The 20,138-nt window shown below is 56.2% G+C and overlaps 2 protein-coding genes across 3 annotated transcripts; both read right to left on the bottom strand.

Annotated features, from left to right (window-relative positions):
• TM9SF4 (transmembrane 9 superfamily member 4) lies at window positions 1–13,624 on the bottom strand. The gene is made up of 18 exons (XM_088523570.1): window positions 13,570–13,624; window positions 9,967–10,080; window positions 8,366–8,465; window positions 7,559–7,727; window positions 7,350–7,479; window positions 6,371–6,494; window positions 5,453–5,571; window positions 5,161–5,272; window positions 4,636–4,706; window positions 4,031–4,163; window positions 3,417–3,498; window positions 3,258–3,333; window positions 2,827–2,910; window positions 2,454–2,629; window positions 2,036–2,099; window positions 1,332–1,451; window positions 719–808; window positions 1–384 (listed from the first exon to the last, which is right to left on the bottom strand). The coding sequence occupies exons 1-18, from the start codon at window positions 13,582–13,584 to the stop codon at window positions 235–237; spliced, it is 1,929 nt and encodes a 642-aa protein (XP_088379696.1). The 5' UTR covers window positions 13,585–13,624; the 3' UTR covers window positions 1–234.
• A 1,330-nt stretch (window positions 13,625–14,954) lies between these two features.
• On the bottom strand, window positions 14,955–19,693 carry HCK (HCK proto-oncogene, Src family tyrosine kinase). 2 transcript variants are annotated; one of them, XM_088523654.1, is made up of 11 exons: window positions 19,543–19,693; window positions 19,123–19,213; window positions 18,838–18,936; window positions 18,638–18,741; window positions 18,411–18,560; window positions 18,177–18,329; window positions 17,834–18,016; window positions 17,557–17,633; window positions 16,222–16,375; window positions 15,849–15,980; window positions 14,955–15,157 (listed from the first exon to the last, which is right to left on the bottom strand). In XM_088523654.1, exons 1-11 carry the CDS (start codon window positions 19,691–19,693, stop codon window positions 14,955–14,957), a joined length of 1,497 nt encoding a protein of 498 aa, XP_088379780.1. The 2 variants fall into 2 exon arrangements, with proteins under 2 accessions (XP_088379780.1, XP_088379779.1); XM_088523653.1 differs by having other exon boundaries at window positions 19,123–19,256; window positions 19,577–19,693.
• Between the last annotated feature and the right edge of the window lie 445 nt (window positions 19,694–20,138).

Raw genomic sequence — 20,138 nt, 5'->3', positions numbered from 1 at the left:
TAGGATAATAAAGTTAAAATGCAAGGTATCTACAGACCCCTCTTCCCCCCAGAAGTAGCCCAGAATCCATGTAGGCTGTGCCAAAAGGTACATTCCAAAATGAGGAGTTATTTATTTCTCTTGTCACTCTCCCAGTGGGTTTTGTTTCCTTAAAGGAGTGGGGAGAAGATGCCCCTTCGCTCCCAAGAGGACAGGCAGACGGAGGTGTCTCCTTTCTGCTCAATCTGGGCAGCTTCAGTCTATTTTCACGGCCGCGTAGATCTTCCGCACGAACATGTAGGCTGCATAGAAGCCAATGGTGCCCGTGAGGAGCCAGAAGGACAAGACCATGAGGGCGGTGTAGCCAAAGTACAGCAAGGAGGGAATGAACTCCACAATATCCAGCTAAGAGAGAACAGGAGAAAACAAGTGAATACAGGGAAAGAGGAGTTCAGCTCCCCAGCCTTCCCACATCACATTCAGCCAGGAAAGCAGAAGGAACCCTCCATGAGAGGGACCTCTTCACAGGAGGGTTAGGGACAGTCACACTCACAGCTGAGCACAGGCAGGGCCTCCCGTACTCACGGCCTGCTCCTTTCTTGGGGCAGGATTATGAGCCCAGTTGTCTGCTGAGCTGCCCTAAGATGCACTAGGAGTAGGCAGCCCTGCTCCTTCCTCCTCCAGATCCTCTCCAGATCTCTGGAAGGGCAAAGGCTCTGTACAGCGGGGCTGCCTGTACCTTGTTCACGAAGTAGAAGATGGCGTAGATCAGCACATAGAAGGCAGACCCTCCAGACACCAGGAAGGTCCTCCACCACCAGCGGTAATCCTGAGAGGGGAAAAGCCTCAGCATTACCCCACAACTCCTGGGCCTCTGAGCCAGGAAGTTTGAGATCGTGGGAGCATTGTTTGTTTTCCTCCAAAACATCCCCACCTCCAAGCTGTGGTTAACCGCTTTGTTACAGGGGTAGGAACTGAAGTGTTTCCAAGCAAAGAGCATGAAAATTTGTGAGGGAAGCAACACCAGGCCAGCGTTACAGCACTTGCTCCCCAAGAACAAGGCTCAGCCTCTGGCTTCGCCTTTCCCCTCGCACAGAGGTGAAACGAAGCTGCTGCTTCAGGAAGAGACATGAGCTCAGAGCATCCTGCCCCGAGCGGAGTCTCCGATGTGAAGACCCCATTGCTCAGCTCCGGATATCCTGAGGAGCTTCAGCTCTCCTGGGCATGCAAAGGAGGCCGCTCCTTTGGCCACATTACGGCCGCTGGGGGCGCAGGGCCACCGGGATGGGACCTGCAGGCGCCCCGAAGCAGCCGGGCCCTGCAGCTCCCGCACGGCAGCGGGGCCGGCTCACCTCGGCGCAGAGCTGGAAGTACACCATGACAATGCTGATCTGCGAGCACGACACCACCAGGATGATGAACACCAGGAAGAGGAAGCCAAAGAGGTAATAGAACTGGTTCTCCCAGATTGCCTGAAAGAGACACAGCAGGACTTTGGCTCCACACTACTGCAGCTGAACAGGGAATACAAGACTAACTTCTACTAGAGCACCCTAGGAGATATAAGGGCCCCCTTGGCCTCATATAGACAGAGCCTTGGATCAGGCACACTTCACAACACGTCTTCAAAAAGAATCGGATTGCAAGGTGCCCCAAGATAGCTACGGGGTAGCTTGTTCATATCCATTTTTTCCCCTATTGCTGTCCACAGAAAGGTTAAAATGGGTATAATTGCTGGAAAAGTGCCACTGGAATGTTTTGAGGCTAGGAACCCTCCTAGACGGGATGTAAGAGTAACCTTTGGTCTTTGCTGCTTCACATAATCCAAGAATGTTCTACAGACGGCTCTGGGACCCCCAGCAGGAACACAGGCCAAAGAGCCCCGGGGCCCAGCGCCCCAGGACCAACACCAGGAGGCCCCAAGCGGAGCCGTTACCCCCTTCTGCAGGTACAGGAATGTGTCCCCATGCCAAGCAGGTGCCCCCTTCCTTTCCAAACTGGGGTGGCTTGACGTGACAGGTATCCTATTCGGAAACTAGGTAGGTTTAATGCTTACACTGAAAATGAAGAACAGTTCAATAAACATGGCTCCAAACGGCAGAATACCAGCCATAAGAATCCTACAGAATGAGAAAAGAAAATTGTTAGCAGCATGAAGTAATTGTCTAGCTATTAAGTTACACATAATGACACAAGAGCACTCCTACAAGAGCTCTGCAGCTTCAAGATTACTGGAATAAATTTCAGGCAACAAATGGTACTGCTACTCCTATCTTTTGGTGCATGCCACTTCTACACGCAGAGTCGCTGCACTTGTCAGGATTACGGCTGTCCTACTGCGCCCAGCATGGGGAGTCTATCTGCAATTTGCTTGTGTCCAAAGCCCAGCCGAGAGGGGATGGTCACCAGCCTGAAGAGACCGAGGTGGGCAGGGGGTCTCAACTCACCATGTTTCCTAGACACTCATCACTCACCCGACAAATTTATTCATGTACCACCTCTGCTCCGGGATCTGCCTTGGGATCTGGTTGGTCCGTACAGGATTGTCATACGGTTGCTTGCGAAATCCGAAGTAGTAACCCAGGTAGACCAAGGGCAGGGAGATCCCAAACCACATGCACAGCAAGGCCACCATAGTTGGGAAAGGCACCTGGAACCACGCCGAGTGTCACAAGAGAGGCTTCCAGAAAGTTCCCTCACCTGAAATCACTGGCCAGAGCAGCTCTCCAGCTAACCACGGCACTGGCACCCACACTCTCAAAGCTGTCAGGAAAACAAGCAACTCCCTGACGCTGCCGTCACCCTCCTCCCTCTCCAGAGCACTTCCAGGATACAGAGGGTACCTACCGCTCCGGAGGAGTGTTTCCCCCAGATGAAGCAGTTCAGGACAAAGCAGATGCCAAAGACTACACCCGGATACAGAGTAGCTGTCTGCAAGGGCAAACACAAGTTAAGAGAAAACGTCAGACCGCAATGAACCAGATGTTTCTTCTTAATGAGTCCCTTGCCAGGATGAAGCACACATGGAAGCAACATCCCTTTCCCATCCTCTGTTTAGTAGTACTGTAAAACTGCTGTGAAGTACATTGGGAAGATCTTTGATAATCATGTTACTATCGTACATGCCCTTGTGTCCTCCCTTTCTGGCCTCAATCCGCACCAAATCTCTGTGATCCAGCCAGGCCGCACCCGGCTATCCAGCAATACACCTGGAGCTTATCCGCAGGTGCCACCCATCTGCAGGGCTGACCAGCCAGCACAGACACCAGGAGACTTACACAGAAAGCTCCCTTCTTCCACCTGTGTCCTTTCAGAGTCCGGTATAAGCGGCCAGCAAAGAATCCACCAAAAACCCTGGATAAAAACAAGCCAAAGCAAAGTTACTTTCCATTCCCTGGGAGAACGTGGCGCTGCGGCGGGCAGCGGGGGACACCTACCCCATGAACATGAAGAGAAAGCAGGCGGTAGTCATCAGCGCACCCCGGCTAGAAGGCGACAGCATCCCCAGCATGGCAACAACTGTGGAAGGTAAAAAGAGCAGAACAGCTCCGGCGTCCGTGCAGAGCCGGCACGCGCGCTCCGGGGGCCCTGCTCCGCACGACACCCCGGGCGGCCTGGAATCACTCTGCCGCCAGCACAGATCTCATTTCCCCTGCAGCAAAATATATCAACAGCCGCCAGCAGCAGCCAGACAGAAGGCCCCAGCTTTGATCTCGAGCTACAGAACATGCTCTAGCCTCATTTTTTCCCCCAGAGAATCAAACAGGTGCAGCGCAGAGGACAAGGCTCACATCTGCAGCAGCCCCTCGGCCTGCTACCACCCAGCTTCTCCACAAATCACTTCCTCATAACTTGATAAAATACAAACACAGAAGGCCTTAATTTAGGAAATGGTATCTAGAAACTTAGAAATGCTGAGCACAGGCCTGCAGCCTAGATTGACTCTGCAACAAGAAGCAGGCCTTGACGTGAGCCAAGGCGAGCGTACGCCAAGGCAATGAGAACGTCCCTATTCCCGTTACAACACCCCAGCTAAGCATGTGCCACTCACAGATGACGATCAGGATCATACAAAAGAGCTGAATCCCAGAACCCAGGAGAGAGCTGAGGATCATAGGATACTGTGGAGGCCTGAAGACATCTCCATGCACAAGTTTCCAACCAGATTCTTCCATGGTATCTTCCTGCAGCAAGAACAGGAAGAGATGTACTCAGATGCAGCCTGCGAGTGCAAATGTGTCCTACCACAGCCAGCCTAACTGGTGAATCCCCTGTAACCAGGTCTTTTAAAGAATTACATCACTCTAGTTAAGAAACCTCTTTCCTCCTAGGCTTTAAGTCTATACAAAGTATAGATTATATATAGAAGGTCTATACAAAGCTTAGGCCTGGGCTGCCAATGTCAAGGCAACCATTTACAAAACTGTCGGCAGTCATTACTTAGGTCAGAAAATGCCCAAATTGGTGATCTGCCACTGTATGCAGAGCACCAAAAGTGTCATGACAGTGCACTGCAGAACTGCCCATGCCATCCTCAGGGCTAACAGCAAAACTGGAAAAATGGAAGACAAAATGCATCCAGTTCCTTCAAAGTGGGTCCCTCTTTGGTGCTTCCCTCCCGCCCGGATCCCAGCCTCACAAGGGAACACGTCATACAATGTCATCTTCCTTGTTGTAGTTGGCAATGTCCTTCCGGAGAGTGCGGATGATGATCATGCTGAGGATACCTGAAACACAAGCTGAGTTTGGCTCCGAGGCTCCAGCTGGCCCTCCCGCCAGGTAACTCCACGGCTTGCCCAAACACGTGGCTCTGGGCTGGCCGAGGAAGCCTTCGGCAGGGACAGGAGCAACCCCAGAGGGGACAGAGGCAGCATTCGCATAGGAACAGGGCACTGTGGCCTTCCTGTGCATTCTTCTTAAAAGTGGACATGCAAGATGTGTGTTAACCACATCAGGGATTCCAGCCCTCCCCCAGGTGCCCCAGTCTGGGCACAGAGGTGAGGGACAGTCTGACCCTGCAAGGTGCTGCCCAGACTGGCAGGTTTGACACAGTCTAACACTCCCTTCCTGCCCCTCTGACACTTCCCATCTGGCCACATCCTCCTCAGGCTGCAGCTGAAGCTCACAGCAAATTCCCTGCAGATAAATGGGAGAGGCTTCCTCGTGCCAAACTCCACTCACCTGAAAGGAAAAAGACGACCACGACCGAATTAATGATGGAGAACCAGTGGATCTGCACGTCGCTCATGGTCAGGTAGGTGTCCCAGCGGGAAGCCCACTTGATGTCACTTTCCTGAAAGAACAACGCTACAGGAGCAGAGGCCCTTCTGGCACCCAGGAGCTGGCCCAGCCCCATGCCATGTCACACCAGGGTGTTCCCCACGCCTCCCTCTGCAGCAGGGCACCCCTGCACGAACCATCGTGGCCACTTAGGGGTGGGTAGTTGCCAGCCAGCTTGCCCTCGCCCCCTCACCTCCCAGTGCACGGAGTAGGTGAAGAGCATCTGGTTCTCTTTGGAAGGATCTACTTCCTGAGGAGCAGAGCCCGCAGCTTCGGGCAGGGTGCACAGACCCTTCTCATCAGCCTTCAGGTCTACGAGAGAACACAGAGCAGAGGAGGTGACACCTCCCTTGAGCCACACCAGCCCCCCGCACATGTCACCGCGCTGCATTTATCCACACGCTCTTCCCAGGTCCTTCCCAGGTGCTCTGCAGTTACCAAGAACGTTCTTCCAATCAGGAATGGAGTGGCATTAACGAACCATTCAGGAAAGCTATGTGAGAGCCTCTCCTTAACCAGAGGGAGAAAACCTGGAGGCTCTAAAGACAAGGATCTGGATCAGGGAACAAGTGCTCTGCTCCACACAGGACCCAGAGAAACCAGGGCTCTCCAGCAGGGCCCGCTGCCCTGGAGGAGTTGCAGGGGTGATTTTGACATGGGCAAGCTCTCCCTTTGAGATTCCCATTTCATACTGGGCTCATTGAAGTAAGAAGATTAACCCCATAAGTTCATTTTAAGTTTTAATCCCTCTAGAACAACTCCAAACACCTTGGGGGTCTCTGGACTGGCACACCTTCTGCTCTGTCCCAGGGGGACGTGGGCCACGATGCCAGCTAGATGCCATGCACACTACAGGATGACAGCGCAAAAACAACCCCAATCTCTTGAAATTTATTCATTTCCCATGTGTTGCAGTTTAACATATATCCCTATTTTTGGTATTTCCTTACTAAATAGAAAGCTATATTGGTCTTCCAATACAGACTCCCTCATTTCTGTGCCATGAGATCTCCAATGGAAGCAGCAATTACCACCCTCATGTTAGTGGAGTGCAAATCCCAACCCCCCAAGACACTCTCCTCCCCAGTTCTCTTGCCTAAAAATCTCTCACCTTCCACTTTAATGCTTTGGGGTACCACTTCAAAGCGCACAACCCTGTAGGTGGGCTCCTGGTTCTCTTCCACATCCTCTCTGTGGTAGTAAAGGATGAAGGAGAGGTGGTTGTGCAGGTAGAACTAAAATGGATTGACATTAAACAAAAGCATTAGTGTCCCAAGGGAAGAACAGGCAATGTTTAGAAACAACAGCTGGAGAAAACAGTTTCAGCGCTGGAAACTGAAGACTCCAACTGCTCCAGACACGATGTGCTACACAGCAAGACCAGGCTCCCTAACGCTTTCCAATGATAAAGAAACAAAGCGGGAGAACAGAGTTGTTGAAAAGGTGACATATCAACCACTGCAAGCACCAGCAACGATGTTTGGGGTCAATTTCCGGCTGGGAGAATACCAGTAAAAAGACACATCTCAACTGTGCTTTCAGTGAAGTCTTCAATGGCAGTAAAATCATAGAGTCAGGATGGAAGCACCTTGGTAGCTACAACCTCAATTTTCCTGGCTGCTTTCTCCTCCAGACAAACAAACAGTACTCGCATCCTGTGAGGACACAGCTGTCCTAGGCCTGCACTTCCAGAAGTCTTATATACATACATATATATATATTTATACAAGCTCTCACACACAGAGCAGCAATTTTGCCCAGCCACATTAAGCTGCTCCATGCACAAGAACTGCAGCTGTTCAGCCAAACAGCTCATCCACAGGGCACACAGCCACTGAACAGAGGCAGCAACAGCCATGCTGATTTTTCACTTGCAAATTTAGGCATCTTCCCCAAGATATTTACAAGCAAAAAAAATGTTCCATTTTGTACGATTTGCACGTCTCTATTTTCTTCCTAATATCACATACCTTCATAAAACCCCCTTGATTGCAATCCCAGCCCTGATGCTCTTTGGTAACTTCTAACTTCATCTGACAGACACCCAGAGCTCCTCAAGGCACCCCTTAGTCAGCAGCTGGATTCTCTACCTTGTTACCGTCCATAAACCCCAGTCTGTATCCATGCTCGAACTGCACATCCTTCTCCTTCTTCTTTTCCTCTTCCTCACGACTTGAATAAAACTCCAGCCGTGTTGCCACTGGGAGGTTATCAGCAATGCTGAAATCACAGATTTCAGATCAAATTTGTCCACAACACAGAATCCCACTGACACAACCCCGTGCTCGAGATGACTCACAGATGGACATAGTAATCTTCCCTGATTCGCTCGGCGATCAGCTTGCTCTGCTCCACTGTCAGAGTAACTGGCTTATTGGGAAAGTTGCACAGAACCTCACATTTCTTCTCCACACTCATGGAAACCTGGAAAGGTGTATTTACAATCCGATCTCCCCGGAGAACCTCACCTGGAAAACAGGAAAATAAGGGCAGGGTTGAGGGCTGCTGGGCTTCTCGCCACTCATCCTGCCACAGGGTTTTTAGTCATACAGAGCACTGCAGTGTGGAGAGCAACTCTCCTGTGTTGCTATGGACGTCAGCTGGGTGGAAAAAAACACAGGGTATTTTGGTTCTGTTATTTGTCTGACATACCAAGCACTGCTTATGAAATTAGCTACAGATACTCCATTGAAAGGTGCTTCTGCATTCTCATACATGGATATTCTAGTTTGCAAGCAGTCATCATTTAACAAATTAGAGCAGGCTCTCCTCAGGCAGTTTATTAGAGGTGAGACTTACTTTCACTTAAGGAAAAATTTCTTAAGAGTGAGGGTGACAGAGCACAGGAACAGGTTGCCAAGAAAGGTTGTGGAATCTCCTTCCATGGAGATCTTCAAAACCCGTTTGGACACAGCCCTGTGCCACGTGCTCTAGGTGACCCTGCGTGTGCAGGGGGGTTGGACTAGATGACCTCTAGGTCCCTTCCAACCTTCAGCATTCTGTGATTCTACAACATTTGCAATTACTCCTCCTGTAAACAAACCCTCACGTAGCTTGTAAGCGGCAGCCCGTTAAGCGCGGGGGCTGCCGCTCCGCAGACACTCACCAAGATTCTCCGCCTTGTACGTGATCTTGGTGGGCTGGCAGAAGGGCAGCGAGTAGTACTCGTACGGGAGCTGCGTGCGGGAACTGGTGAGCTTCACAGCCTGCCAAGAGCAGAAAAAACACAGAACGATTATCTGCGTGAAAGAGCTCGGGTGATTTCATACCCTCGGAAGCTCACACGGAAACAATCCCCATAAAGTTCACTCGTGGAAGCAGCAAGAGAGGAGATAATCCCGAGAGAGCTCCTGTTTTCTTCATTTTCGCATAGTTTCTAGCTGTACGTTCTCTGCATTCTGATTTGCTAGCAATTCCTTTATTAATAAGGAAATACCTGTAGAAGAGCATGGTGAATTGGTTTCACCAATTTACAACCCAATGAAATCCTGCAAATCAAAGGGCCTGAGAGATTTGAGAGCCTCATTCCACATAAGATTGCAGTTATAGTCTCAAAAATGTCACACTGGACCTAAAGGTCTGACCTCCACTGATATGAAAAACCGAGCAGCCTTCATCGCTGGAAAGAAAGCCAGGGCACCATCACACCGGAAAAACAACGGACAGTGGCAAAACCCAAACGTTTTGGGAGAGTAACCACAAATCACACAGCCCAAGAGAAGTGCAGACATTCCACACGCAGCCTAGCCCACAGTTGCTCAGGAAAGCCAGAGTATTTTGTACCGTGGCCAAGCTCATTTATTGGAAGAGTGCTGGCAAGCTCACCAACTTCTTATCCACAGAAAAAACATTTGGCTCGTGAAATGCCTTTGCAAACAGCCATTTCAATGGCCCTTTCCCCAAGGAACCCTACTGTAGCCACAGGCCAGTCTCACTTGCTTAAAAATAGCTTAGGTCTGGCAGCCTGCGGCCAGAGAGCGAGTTGTGCTGCGCTCCACACAGGGACAGCAACCTCAGCACCCCTGAGGGTGCCAGCCGTGCCGAGACACAGGCCACATCTGTAGAAAAACAGATGAAAAGGGCCATAAACTGCTGGTGCCTGGAAATGAAGCCCGGCCTCGGCCTGCCCGGGAGCAGCAGTCCCATGAGTCGCTGCCAGGAAGGGCTTTTCCGCAGCCGGGGCTGTCAGACCTGCGATGCTCCAGGACGAATGCCGGCACCTGGGCTGGATTATCGTGGATTTCACATGACTTGGAGACACAGCACATGGAAATCAGGTAAAGAGAAAATTGCCAAGGCCAATTCAAACCCCTTACTTCAGCCTACAGACTCAGTCTCCATCAACACTTTGAGAGTCAGTATAATACCAGAGAAAATCCCTGACAAAATTCACTTCAAAACCAGAATGAGAAAAAAAAGGCGGCTGTTTTGCCCAGTAGAGCAATACCTTGAGGACTTTGGTGCAGCTGCTGAAGGAGCTTGGAAGAAATGGGGAGAAAGAAAGAGTCAAGATGGCAATAGTAGGGCATAGTGATGACAGCAACTACTTGAAGGCCCCTTTTCCCCCAACACAAATGTTATGAAAAGGAAAATATCTGCCCCAAATTTTAATAATCAGTTCCCAGTTTGGCTTGACAGACCCACTTAGTTGCTATGACAAACAAGAAAAACAAAACAAACCAGCAGCTCCATCTAAGTCCACCCTACCTTAATTTCCACGGGATCATTCCGGTGGAAGTTGATAGGAGCCACACCGGGTACGTAGAAAGAGCCTGTACCGTGAAGCAGCGGCAGCAAAACCAGCAAGTACCTTAGCCTTTCCTACGGGAACGAAGAGAGGAGTGACGTTACAGGGCAGCAGCTAGGAACATGGGAACAGTATCAGAGCTGGCAGCGACAGAACGGCTTCCCCGGGCGGCGAGGAGGGCCGTGCTGGAGCCATCAGCAAAGCGAACTGCGCCGCGGCACTCCGGTCTGTCTGCTCCTCATTAGCTGTTTTTGCATAACTGGGAAAGTTTTGTGCTTGTCCAGGTGTGAGAAGGACGAGCTCAATATTTGTAGCTTGCTTCACTTACCAGGCCATCATCTGACTTTACTACTCCCGTCCAGCAAAGCCCTCGTGAAGAACAGCGTAACGCCAGGGATTATGAGTGAACAGGGCATTGGCCTTGGCACCAGGCCCTGCGGAAGTCACCCCGGGCGGGTGACAGGCTGCTGTTCACACACATCCCCAGGGCAGTAGTTCTACAGGGATGGCCTGACACTGCCCAGATCACGGCACCCAGCGGGGCTGCTCGCACGGGCCCTCCTTCCAAGCCCACAGGCTTCTCCCCCATGCAGGGCTCAACACGGAGAAAATAATCATAATAACAATAAAAAGAAAGAAAGAGTCACCCCCTTCTCAGAGGGTGGGGAGAAGGGTCGGTTAGCAAGCTGATTCAGTTCAGCACAGGATCCTGCAAGAACCAGACACAGCCTAACACGGGTGGCAGCGAAGCCCTTAACCAACCCTGCCATTTCACTGGTCTGTGCCGCTACCCCACCAACCCCACACAGCGCGTACAAGAGCAGAAAGGCCCCGAAATAAAAATAAGCTTTATAGAACATTCGATAGCAGCAGAATGGCTGGATTAGAATATCAACTCCTGTTCAATCTCTGCATCACTAAGACTCAGCCCACCCTGAAATTGTCGCGTGTAAATGCGACGTTTAACTCAGGCTGGAAAACTCAGTGGCCTCCGAGCAGCGAGGGGACGGGAGTGGGGAGCGGAGGAGCCGCCAGCCCCAGCGCGGTGGAGGGAGCTTTTCGTGTCCCTAAACCAGCAACCCAGCACGGACCAAGACCAGGTTAGCAATGCACCTGCCATGTGGTAACACTAAATTACCAGACACACGTTTTCCTGCTTACAAGAGGGCTCTCCAGACCTAGTCCAAGTGCTGCTTAACGCGATTGCAGCGGATAGAAAGCTTACGCGGAAAGTAGCCGGAAAGTCTAAATACAGAACAAAATTAAAATACCTTTAAAATACCTTCTAAATCACTTGGACTTAAACACTGATGCAGGCTAACAACGGAGGTTCCTGCTCCCTGCACCTGCACACTAAGCCCTTCCCTCTCTCCTCCTGTAAAAGAGGGTTTTATGGCTCTGGGGCCAATGAGGACAGGGCCTCTGGGGCAGGCGCAGTGCGGACACGGCGTCTCCTCCTGCGCCCTGCTCCTGCCTGCAGCCAAGAGCTCGCTTTCCCCGTCAGCGAAGGGGCAGAAACGCAGAACACGTCATCATTTCCCAAAGCCACACACAGGAGCAGCCCTGCCCCGGAGCAAATCCCTGCCCTGAGCGAGCTCCACAGAGGCAGCACCCGGAAAACGGAGGTTTTGCTGATGGCTTTGGCAGGGGACAGGCTCTTCACACACAGATGCTGATAACTCCAAGAGCACCAGGCAACAGAAAGGACCAGAGGGTGCTGGGGAGGGCAGCGCTAGGAAGCGGGCGCTTGTTCTCCGGAAACGGGAGCCAGCTACGCGGCAGGCAAGGGGAGCCTCGGAAGCAAAGCGGGAAGAGATCGTCCAGAACAGGCTCCCAAGCAGCAGTCGTTGGACCCGCGGCTCAGCAGGGTCTCTCAGGGGTCAGGCCGGGGCCTCGGCTGCGGGGAGCTTTCACCGACACGGACACACTTCATCTTCCCCACACAAAGAAATAGACTAAGCAAGGATGACGTGGGCACAGGCCAGGGCTACCGGCCCTAGTGAGGTACCTTTGGGTGGCCATGCTGCAGGCCGCAGGACGGGGCTTCGCCCGAGGCAAGCGCAGAGCTCCGGCACGCGGGGACTGCAGCCCTGCACTAAGACGGCAAGGGAGACCGCCCCGAACCAACAACGCACCCCAAAACACAGCAGGGACCACTCGGGTGACAGCCCTGCACCCACGGCCCCAGGGAACCATGCGCTGAAGTGACAGGATAAATGGACACGGCTGTCCATGAGGAAGAGCGGACAGGAGCACAAACCCACCAGCAAACACCCCTTTCCCAGAGCAGGGGCCAGCTCATGGCACGGAGCCCCCAGCTGCTCCCGCTCGCCCTGCCTGGGGGCTCGGCCAAGGGCACCGGGACCAGCTCCGGGCACCCCAGCACAAGCAGCATGTCCAGGATGACACCAAGGAGCCTCCAGTCGTCAGCGCTGGAAACGATCTGCACACAACGCAGCAGGGCTGCTGCTGAACCGGGGTCAGCTCGAGTCTGTTCCAAAATATAAACTTAGGAAGACAATAAAATATTTACTCAAAGGAAGCAGGAAAATAAGCAAGGACGACAAGTACCAGACAATTTCCCACCTCTTTTCTGCAGAGGAGGGAAAGGTGCAGATCAAACAGCAAAACTTCGTGCTTCAAAGGCATTTGGGAAGAGGGGCAGGGAAAACATGACCTACACGTGGCAGTTAACCTGAGCAGGCTCACGGGGATCTGACATCTCGGCGCTGTCATCGAGTCTTTTTAATGAAGTGTCAAGCAGCCTTTTAACGAGAGGCTTTTTAATGAGAATGGGAAGAAAGGCTCAAGCCTAGAACTCGGGTGAAGAAACAACCCCCCACCCCTGCGGCGGGGCGCCCCAAAGCTCCTTCCCGTGCACACCATTTCCTGGGTGCTGGGTGGCACCTGCAGGACACGTGCAGCGCTGGTGCCACCCGCTCGTCGCCCCGGCCGCGCCGCCAGCCTGCCGCCTCAGGCTGCTCCATCAGCCGCTCTCAACAACCACCCGGCCGAGCTCATCCTTGTTGCACCTCCGAGAGACTCAGGCTCGCGGGCTGAAGAGCTGCCGAGAGCCTCCGGGGGGAGGCGAGCGCGTCCACGCGGATTTTAGGCAGCCCCTTGGGCGCCAGGAGGGCCCTCGGGGGCCTCCTCGCCCTTCACGCGGGGAAGGCGACGGGGAGACTCCCAGCACGATCGACTCAGGCGCTGGAAACGACGCAGACACGGCCGCCCGCCCCGGCCAGGGCCCGCGGAGCTGCCCGGGACGGAACTGCCGCTCGCTGCCAACCCCCGCTTCTCCCCGAGTCCCGCCAGTCCCAGCGAGACTCCCGTTCCCCTCCCGGTGAGGGGAACCCGCGCGGCCCGAGGAAGGCGGAGGGGGAGCGAAACGCGGCCGCGGGAGCCGCCGGCCCGGGCCCGGCGGAACAGCGGCCTCCCGGCGGAGCGGCCTCCCGGCGCCAGGCCCGCCGAGGGCTCCCCCGCCCCGCTCCGGGCGGGCCCCGCGGCCTGGCCCGGCCCTGCCGCCCGCGGCACCGGGGAGGCCCTGCGGCCGCCGCGCTCACCATCGCCGCCGCCATCTTGCATCCACGTGTCGCCACCGACGTCGGCGGAAGCGGCCGCCCGTTGGCTGCCGACCTTTATCGCCATGGCGACGGCGGCCGCGACGCCGCGGGCGCCATGTTTGATGAGGGCGCTGCGGCCTGGCCGGGACCCCCTTGACGGGGGCGACGGGGGGATCTGGGGAGGGGGAAGGAAGGGACGGGGGGTCTGAGCCCCCCTCGCCCTGCAGCGAGGGCGGCCGCCGCGGCACGCTGGGAAGTTGTGTTGGCTACAGAATAAGACACTTGTCAGGGCTGAAAATAGAAGCTCTTGAGTTATGAGTTGTCTCCAAGAGAAAAATAGACAGCCTCAGAAGTCTGTTTTTATCAGAAATACAGGAAAGACACTCTCTCTCTCTCAAAAAAAAATAAAAAAAGAAGAAAAGAAAACCCCAAACCCTCTTCCCTTTCCAGTCCCCAGATAACCTCTATGAAATACCAAGCGTGAACAAAAACGTTGAATCTGGGTGCAGGAAAGGCTGGGTTCAGCCCCGACAGCGCGGGGACCGCGCATGGGCTGTGTCACCGCGGGGCGCTGGGGGGACTCCGGGCGCGAGGGGCTCCAGTCCTCGTCCCCCTCGGGCTGTCACCCCCAGGAACTGCTCGGGACAGTCATGCAGAGAATCAGTCTGACGTACAAAGCTTATATGTATCTATGTATCTACACGAGTTGTGTCTGTGATAAAGCACCGTGCCCCAGAACGCGCTACGGAGGTGCGGGAACATCACGGATAACGCTCGGAGAGGGTGTCCCGGTGGCAAGGCACTTCCTGGCCTTGGCTGGAGAGAGGTCCCCGAGGTGGTGCCTGGGCCGGGAGCACAGCGTTCCCGGCAGCGGGAAAGTGCCCGGCTCCGAGCGGAGCGTTCCTGGCAGCGGGAAAGTGCCCGGCTCTGAGCGGAGCCTCTGGGGCAGGCGGCGCCAGCACAGCGCAGGCCAAGCCGCTACTTCTGCAAACCGGCGTGATAAAATCTCTCAAGAATCGAAAACACTCTTGTTTTTTCCTCTTAGCTGAAGCAGGCGCAGGCAGGCCCTCCCTGTTAAACACCGTCCACCGCATGCATCCCTGCAACGGGCTTCCCCAGCAGCCCAATATCCGCAGGGAGCACAGGGAATAACCATGCTGAGCTAATCCAGCGGCAGCACAGCCCAGGGAGGCTTGCCCGAACTCTGGTCCATTCTGCCTCCAGATCCAATAAAGCCATTTCAGGAAGTTTTTGGTTTCTGGGCTGGGAGATGAGGAAGGCGCAGGAGCCTTGGGAATGGCACGCGGGATCCGTGCGCGCGCGGGGGCCGTGGGCAGCGCAGCGTGCGCGGTGCGAGGGCTCTGCTGCTTCACCAAGCTTCTGCGTTACGGCTGGTGCTGATACTGGCTCTCTGTGGCAGTAAAGAAATCCTCCAGGATGCTCTGTGTGTACTCAAAGGTAGGACGATCCTCTGGTTTAGTCTTCCAGCATCTCATCATAATGTCATAGAGCTCTTCTGGGCAGTTCTCCGTGCGGGGCATCCGGTACCCGCGATCCAGGGCCCTGATCACCTCCACGCTCGACATCCCTAGAGAGACAGGGCAGGGTAGGAGCTGGGTGAATACGTCGTGGGTTAAAAGGCAAAACCATCCTACTGACACCGTGCAGAGAGTGGAGGAAGAGGACGGGCTAGAGGAGAAAGGGGTGAGGGAAGGAGAGTTCGTTTCACTCCTGGGAAAATACAAACAACTGAGATGCTGAGACACAAATCTGACTATTGTTGCTACAGGAGGTGCAGAGGGGCCCTAAATCTGAACTCGCTGGGGTTCATTCCTGGGCTCCTCACAGGAGACCTCAGCTCTGCCTCAAGGAAGCTGAAAAGCCCAGGGCTGGCTTACACCTCACACGCATTTCCAGGTCAGTGAGAAGAGCTAGTGTTGACTGAGGAGTCCCTCGGTTCAAGACTCTTCCTGATTATCCATCCAGGGGCTGCATTTGTCCCAGCAGTAGATGCAGCTGAAGGAAAGGTGCATTCTGACCAGAGGCTGCCCCAGACTCTGGGCTCCTCTCCATGCCTCACTCAGGCAATCATCATCTTGAGATCTTGTCTTATGCCACTCTCTTGGAGCACTGAATTTCTCTGGTTTGGATTTCTCACCACTCGCTCTGTTTCCTGCACTCCAACTTCATGGAGAAGCAGATCCCATGGATGGGACCATGAACACTGCCTGGAAGATGAAGCACGCCTTTTGGAAGAAGATTTTTAAGAGGCATTTCACCTGGGTATGGGATGCGTCCATAGGTAATGATCTCAGTCAGGAGGATCCCAAAGGACCAGACGTCTGACTTTATAGTGAAAGATCCGTAGTTGATGGCTTCTGGGGCAGTCCATTTAATGGGAAACTTGGCACCTGGACAAAGAGAGCCAATGAGAAACACAAGTTATAACCCAAATACCGAGCAAATGGCAGTGAAATATGGGGAAGAAGCAATAAACAAATCAGACACATGTAAAGAGATGCAAATGAGAGCAGCTTCCAGTCATGTATCTGCTCATGCAGCACAGCCCTCCCTGGGCCCCTGCCAGTTGCAGGTTGGTGAGTGGGTGTGAGGGATCCCCAGTGAGCTCAGCAAGCAGCTGGGCCCAGGCACCTTCCCGGGCCGTGTACTCGTCGTCCTCGATGACCCTGGCCAGGCCGAAGTCCGCGATCTTGCACACCAGCACTGCCGAGACCAAAATGTTGGCAGCTCGCAAGTCTCTGTGGATGTAGTTCCTCTTCTCAATAAAAGCCATCCCTTCTGCAATCTGTAAAAAGGGGAATAAGAAAAATGCAAAGGCTCTCTCAGAAATACCACAAAACCCCTAAAAGTAACTGCTTCTGGGTTATCTGCCTCTGGAGAGCAGGGTGAGCGGAGGCTGCACCGCGGCCGGGCACGGGGCAGTCCCAGCAGGAAGCCCAGTTCACTCTCCTGTTTGGGACCCGCTCTCCATACAGGGGGCCCCTTGTAGAACAGATAAGGATTTCGGAGGACCAGGGGAAATATAACCCATTTCAGCTCTGAAGACCCTCCCAGCTCCATCTCTGCAACATCAACTGCAACATTGGGTGCAGTTATTAACTCCTGACCAGTGCAGAGAGGAACAAAAGTGCGCACGACCACAACCCAAATCTGGGCCAAATTTTCACGAGCCCGGATGCTGTCAGCATCTGGTGTCTAGTTTCGTCTTGGCTCCGTGACCTTCTTCCAGCTCTTGCTATGACGAGGTGGAGGAAGCGGCGGCCGCAGCGCGGCGGGCAGCGCCCTGCCCGGGGCAGGACCCCGCGCGGACGGGCCGAGCGGCGCCGCGCGTCCCCACGCGCCCGGCACAGCGTGCAGGTGCTACCCACAGACACAGAAGGGAACAGGCACCGCCGGAGCGGAAGGCTCATTGCCACGGCCGCGCGCGGTGACTCGCGTGCCTGCGCGCCGGGGTCCTGCCTGTGGTCACAGCGCTCCAGCTTGGACCTGGGCGCTAAAGGAACCGAGCTATGGAGTGGGACGGGCGCTTTGCAAGAGGCGGCTTGATGGAAAAACGTCAGTGCGCAGCTGCCTCCCTGCCATGCACGTGTGCGTGCCCTGACACAGCCTTGGGGCCAGCCAGCAGCAGCCTCTGCAGCCGGGGCTGCAGCCCTGGCCTTGCTGCCGCTTTTGTGGTGGCACCAGGGTGAGCTCAGCGCGTGCCCGGCTTCGACCAGCACCTCCGAGCAGCCGTGACGAGGCAGCATTTGCAGAACTGATTGCACAAAGCAGCGCCCTGAGCCCTACTCATAGATATTAGCCCCAAAGAAATACTTTCACTGAGTGCTGCTTCCTCTCCACAGGTCTTCCTCCTAGCCGGGAAGACGGCCGGCCCTGCTGCTTCCCGAAGGAAGAGGCTGCCGGCCCTGCTGCCCACCCCGCTCTGGCATGGGCAGCTCCTCCCGCTCCCGGCCCGGCTCCCCTCACCTGAGCAGAGAAGTCGATGAGCCTGGGCAGCGGCTGCCGGTGCCCCTCGCTGCTCTTGAGGAAGTCCAGCAGGCTCCCTGCGGGAAGGGCCGGGATGACGGGCGGCCAGCGGCGCACCCGACGGGGCATCCAGCGGCATCGCGTCGGCCCGCAGCGCCTCCCTGGCACCGTCCCCGCGGGACGCTGAGACACCCGAGCCCCTTCGGAGCCGCTCTCGCCGCCCGCCCCGTCCCTCTCCGGGCCGTGGTGCCGCCCCGCGCCCCGGCGCACGGGTCACCTCTCTCCATGAACTCGGTGATGATGAAGATGGGCTCCTCGCTGGTGACCACGGCGTGCAGCCGCACCAGCTTGTCGTGCTGCAGCGTCTTCATGAGCTCGGCCTCGGCCAGGAAGGCGGCCGCCGACATGCTGCCCGGCTTCATGGTCTTCACGGCCACCTTGGTGTGCTTGTTGTAGGTGGCTGCGGGAGCAGAGGCGTCAGCCATCCCCCCGCTTGGGGACAGCCCTGGGGACCCCAGCGTGGCCCCGGGGGAGCCCGGACAAAGGGGAAGGGTGACCGATGTCCACGGCCTCCGTCCTCCCACCCTGCACCGTCCTCCGCGCGCGCCTGGCGCTCTCACCCATCCACACTTCTCCAAACTGCCCCGCTCCCAGCTTCCTCTCCAGCCTCAGCGACTCGCGGGGGATCTCCCAGGCGTCCTTCTCCCAGGGCTGCCGGGGTTTGGGCACGCAGCAGGGCTGCGTGAGCCGCTGGCACAGCCCGTCGCTCTGTCCTGTGCGAGCGCGGCGACGTCAGCGCGCGCACGGGCACCGGGGACATGGGCCCCGGGCCGCGCCACGCGGGCACCGCTCACCACGGTAGTGCTGCACCAGCTCGTGCAGCGTGCTGAAGCCGCTCCGTGGAGAGATGTAGAAGCCGCCGCTGTCCAGCATCCGGATCTTGTAGTGCTTCACGGGGCCGCCCGGCGCCTGCTCCGCGTCCCGTACCGACAGGGAGTAGCAGCCTGCTGGGATGGCGCCGTGAGCGGGAGCGCGCGGAGCCGGCACCGCCGCGGCCGCTTCCCCCCTGCCCTCCAGCCACCTCTGCTCGTTTCGCTCTCCCGGATCATGAAGGATCCTGTCCCATTCCCGGGGCCCAGGAGCTGCCGCTCAGCGTCCTTCCGGCTGACGCCCTTGAAAAACCACCTGCAGCAGAAGCAAAGGAGCCGGTGAGCGGGAATGGGGAATGAAGTTCGGCCGCGGGGCTGGAGTGGAGAGAAGGGGCTGCCGGGGCCGACTCACTCCTCGGTCTCCAGCGAGCCGGCTCGGGCAACGTAGTTGCTGGGGATGAAGCCTTCGCGCCCCGTGGCCAGTGACTGGGCTCTCCACCACTCGCCCGACCTGGGGGGGAAGTGGTATCCATGAGCACTGGATCTCAGCTCCGGGGCTGCCACAAAGCCGGCACTTCCCAGGGCTCCGCAGGGTCTCAGCAAAGGGGGAAAGTCGGGAAAAAGCGAGCCGGGACCACACGAGCTCACGGAATGCCTTGGCACCGGGATCAGGGATGGTGCCGGAGCAGCCACTCACTCCTCCAGCACGCGGAGCCGCTCGCCCTTGCGGAAGCCGAGGTCCTGGGTGTGCGTCGCCTCGTAGTCGTAGAGCGCCAGCACGATGTCCTCTCGGGGAGTCCCCGGCACCGCGCCGGGGCTCTGCTCGCACCGCTGTCCCCCGAGCTCCCCAGTGCTGTCACCGTCTGTGCCATCCGTGGGGACGCTGCTGCTCTGCGGGGCCAGGCAGGAAGCGGACAGGGATTCGCGCCCCACGCTGGTGGCTGAGCCCGGAGCGACAGTGCCCCAACCTGCCCGGCACCAGTGTCCCCTCTCCCACACTCAGGTGCCTCTGCTGTTCCCACTCAGCATCCTTCCCCCTCCGTAATTCCTTGGGTTGCATCGCCTGCTCCGGGCGGCCTCTGCGCTCCCAGCCGAGCAAAGCGCTCTCACCTGGTGCCACCCGCTCCGGCTCCAGCACAGCTCCCACTTACCCCCTTGCTGGCAGAGGTGGGGTCCTTCACGTAGTGGCCCTGCTGGAGACTGGGGCCCGGATCTGCTTCTATTCCCTTCTCCTGGAGTGCCGCTTCCTTGGACTTTGCACAACCCATCCTGCAAACAAGCCAGGAGGGAGTAGAGCCCGTTCCCGGTTCTCACGTGCTGGCACAGAGCTGCCGGGGTACCGGACCAGCGATGCTCCCATGGGAGCTGCCCGGGGACAGCACGGGGCCCCTCGGCAGTGCCGTGGGGAAGGGGCATCCGGCGGGGACAGCTCGCGGCCACAGAGCCCAGCAGAGCCTCAGTGCGGAAAGAAAGGGGATCTTGTTCCGAGAAAAGAGAAGTGTCAGAGGTGAGCGCGGGGCGGGCGCCCATGGCCCCGCTGCTGTTTTTCGTGGACAGGAGCCACAGCCGGGCAGACGGCCCCGCGGTGCTCGTTGAAGCAGCAGCCAGGCCCGAGCTGCGTCCCCTCTGTGCAGCCGTGGACAGGGCAGCGAGAGCAACACTGGATTGCGGTGCTCTGGCTCCAGGTCCCTTCCCTCGGCGTGCTGTGCCATG

This window comes from Tinamus guttatus, unplaced genomic scaffold (genome assembly GCF_059628265.1).
Source record: "Tinamus guttatus ecotype Peru unplaced genomic scaffold, ASM5962826v1 Tinamus_guttatus_pri_ptg000194l, whole genome shotgun sequence".
NCBI classification, from domain to species: Eukaryota; Metazoa; Chordata; class Aves; order Tinamiformes; family Tinamidae; genus Tinamus; species Tinamus guttatus.
Note: the sequence above shows the minus strand (reverse complement) of the source record. Positions and strands in the feature narration are given on the sequence as shown.

Coding starts and splice junctions, on each gene's coding strand:
- HCK (XM_088523653.1), bottom strand. CDS start 19,693: ATGGGTTGTGCAAAGTCCAAGGAAGCGGCACTCCAGGAGAAGGGAATA. Junction 18,561..18,637: donor GGAGAGCGAAACGAGCAGAG/GTGGCTGGAGGG, acceptor CCATCCCAGCAG/GCTGCTACTCCCTGTCGGTA. Junction 18,017..18,176: donor GTTTGGAGAAGTGTGGATGG/GTGAGAGCGCCA, acceptor CTGCTCCCGCAG/CCACCTACAACAAGCACACC.
- TM9SF4 (XM_088523570.1), bottom strand. Junction 6,495..7,349: donor GGTTTATGGACGGTAACAAG/GTAGAGAATCCA, acceptor AATCCATTTTAG/TTCTACCTGCACAACCACCT. Junction 1,452..2,035: donor AACTGTTCTTCATTTTCAGT/GTAAGCATTAAA, acceptor TGTCTCTTTCAG/GCAATCTGGGAGAACCAGTT.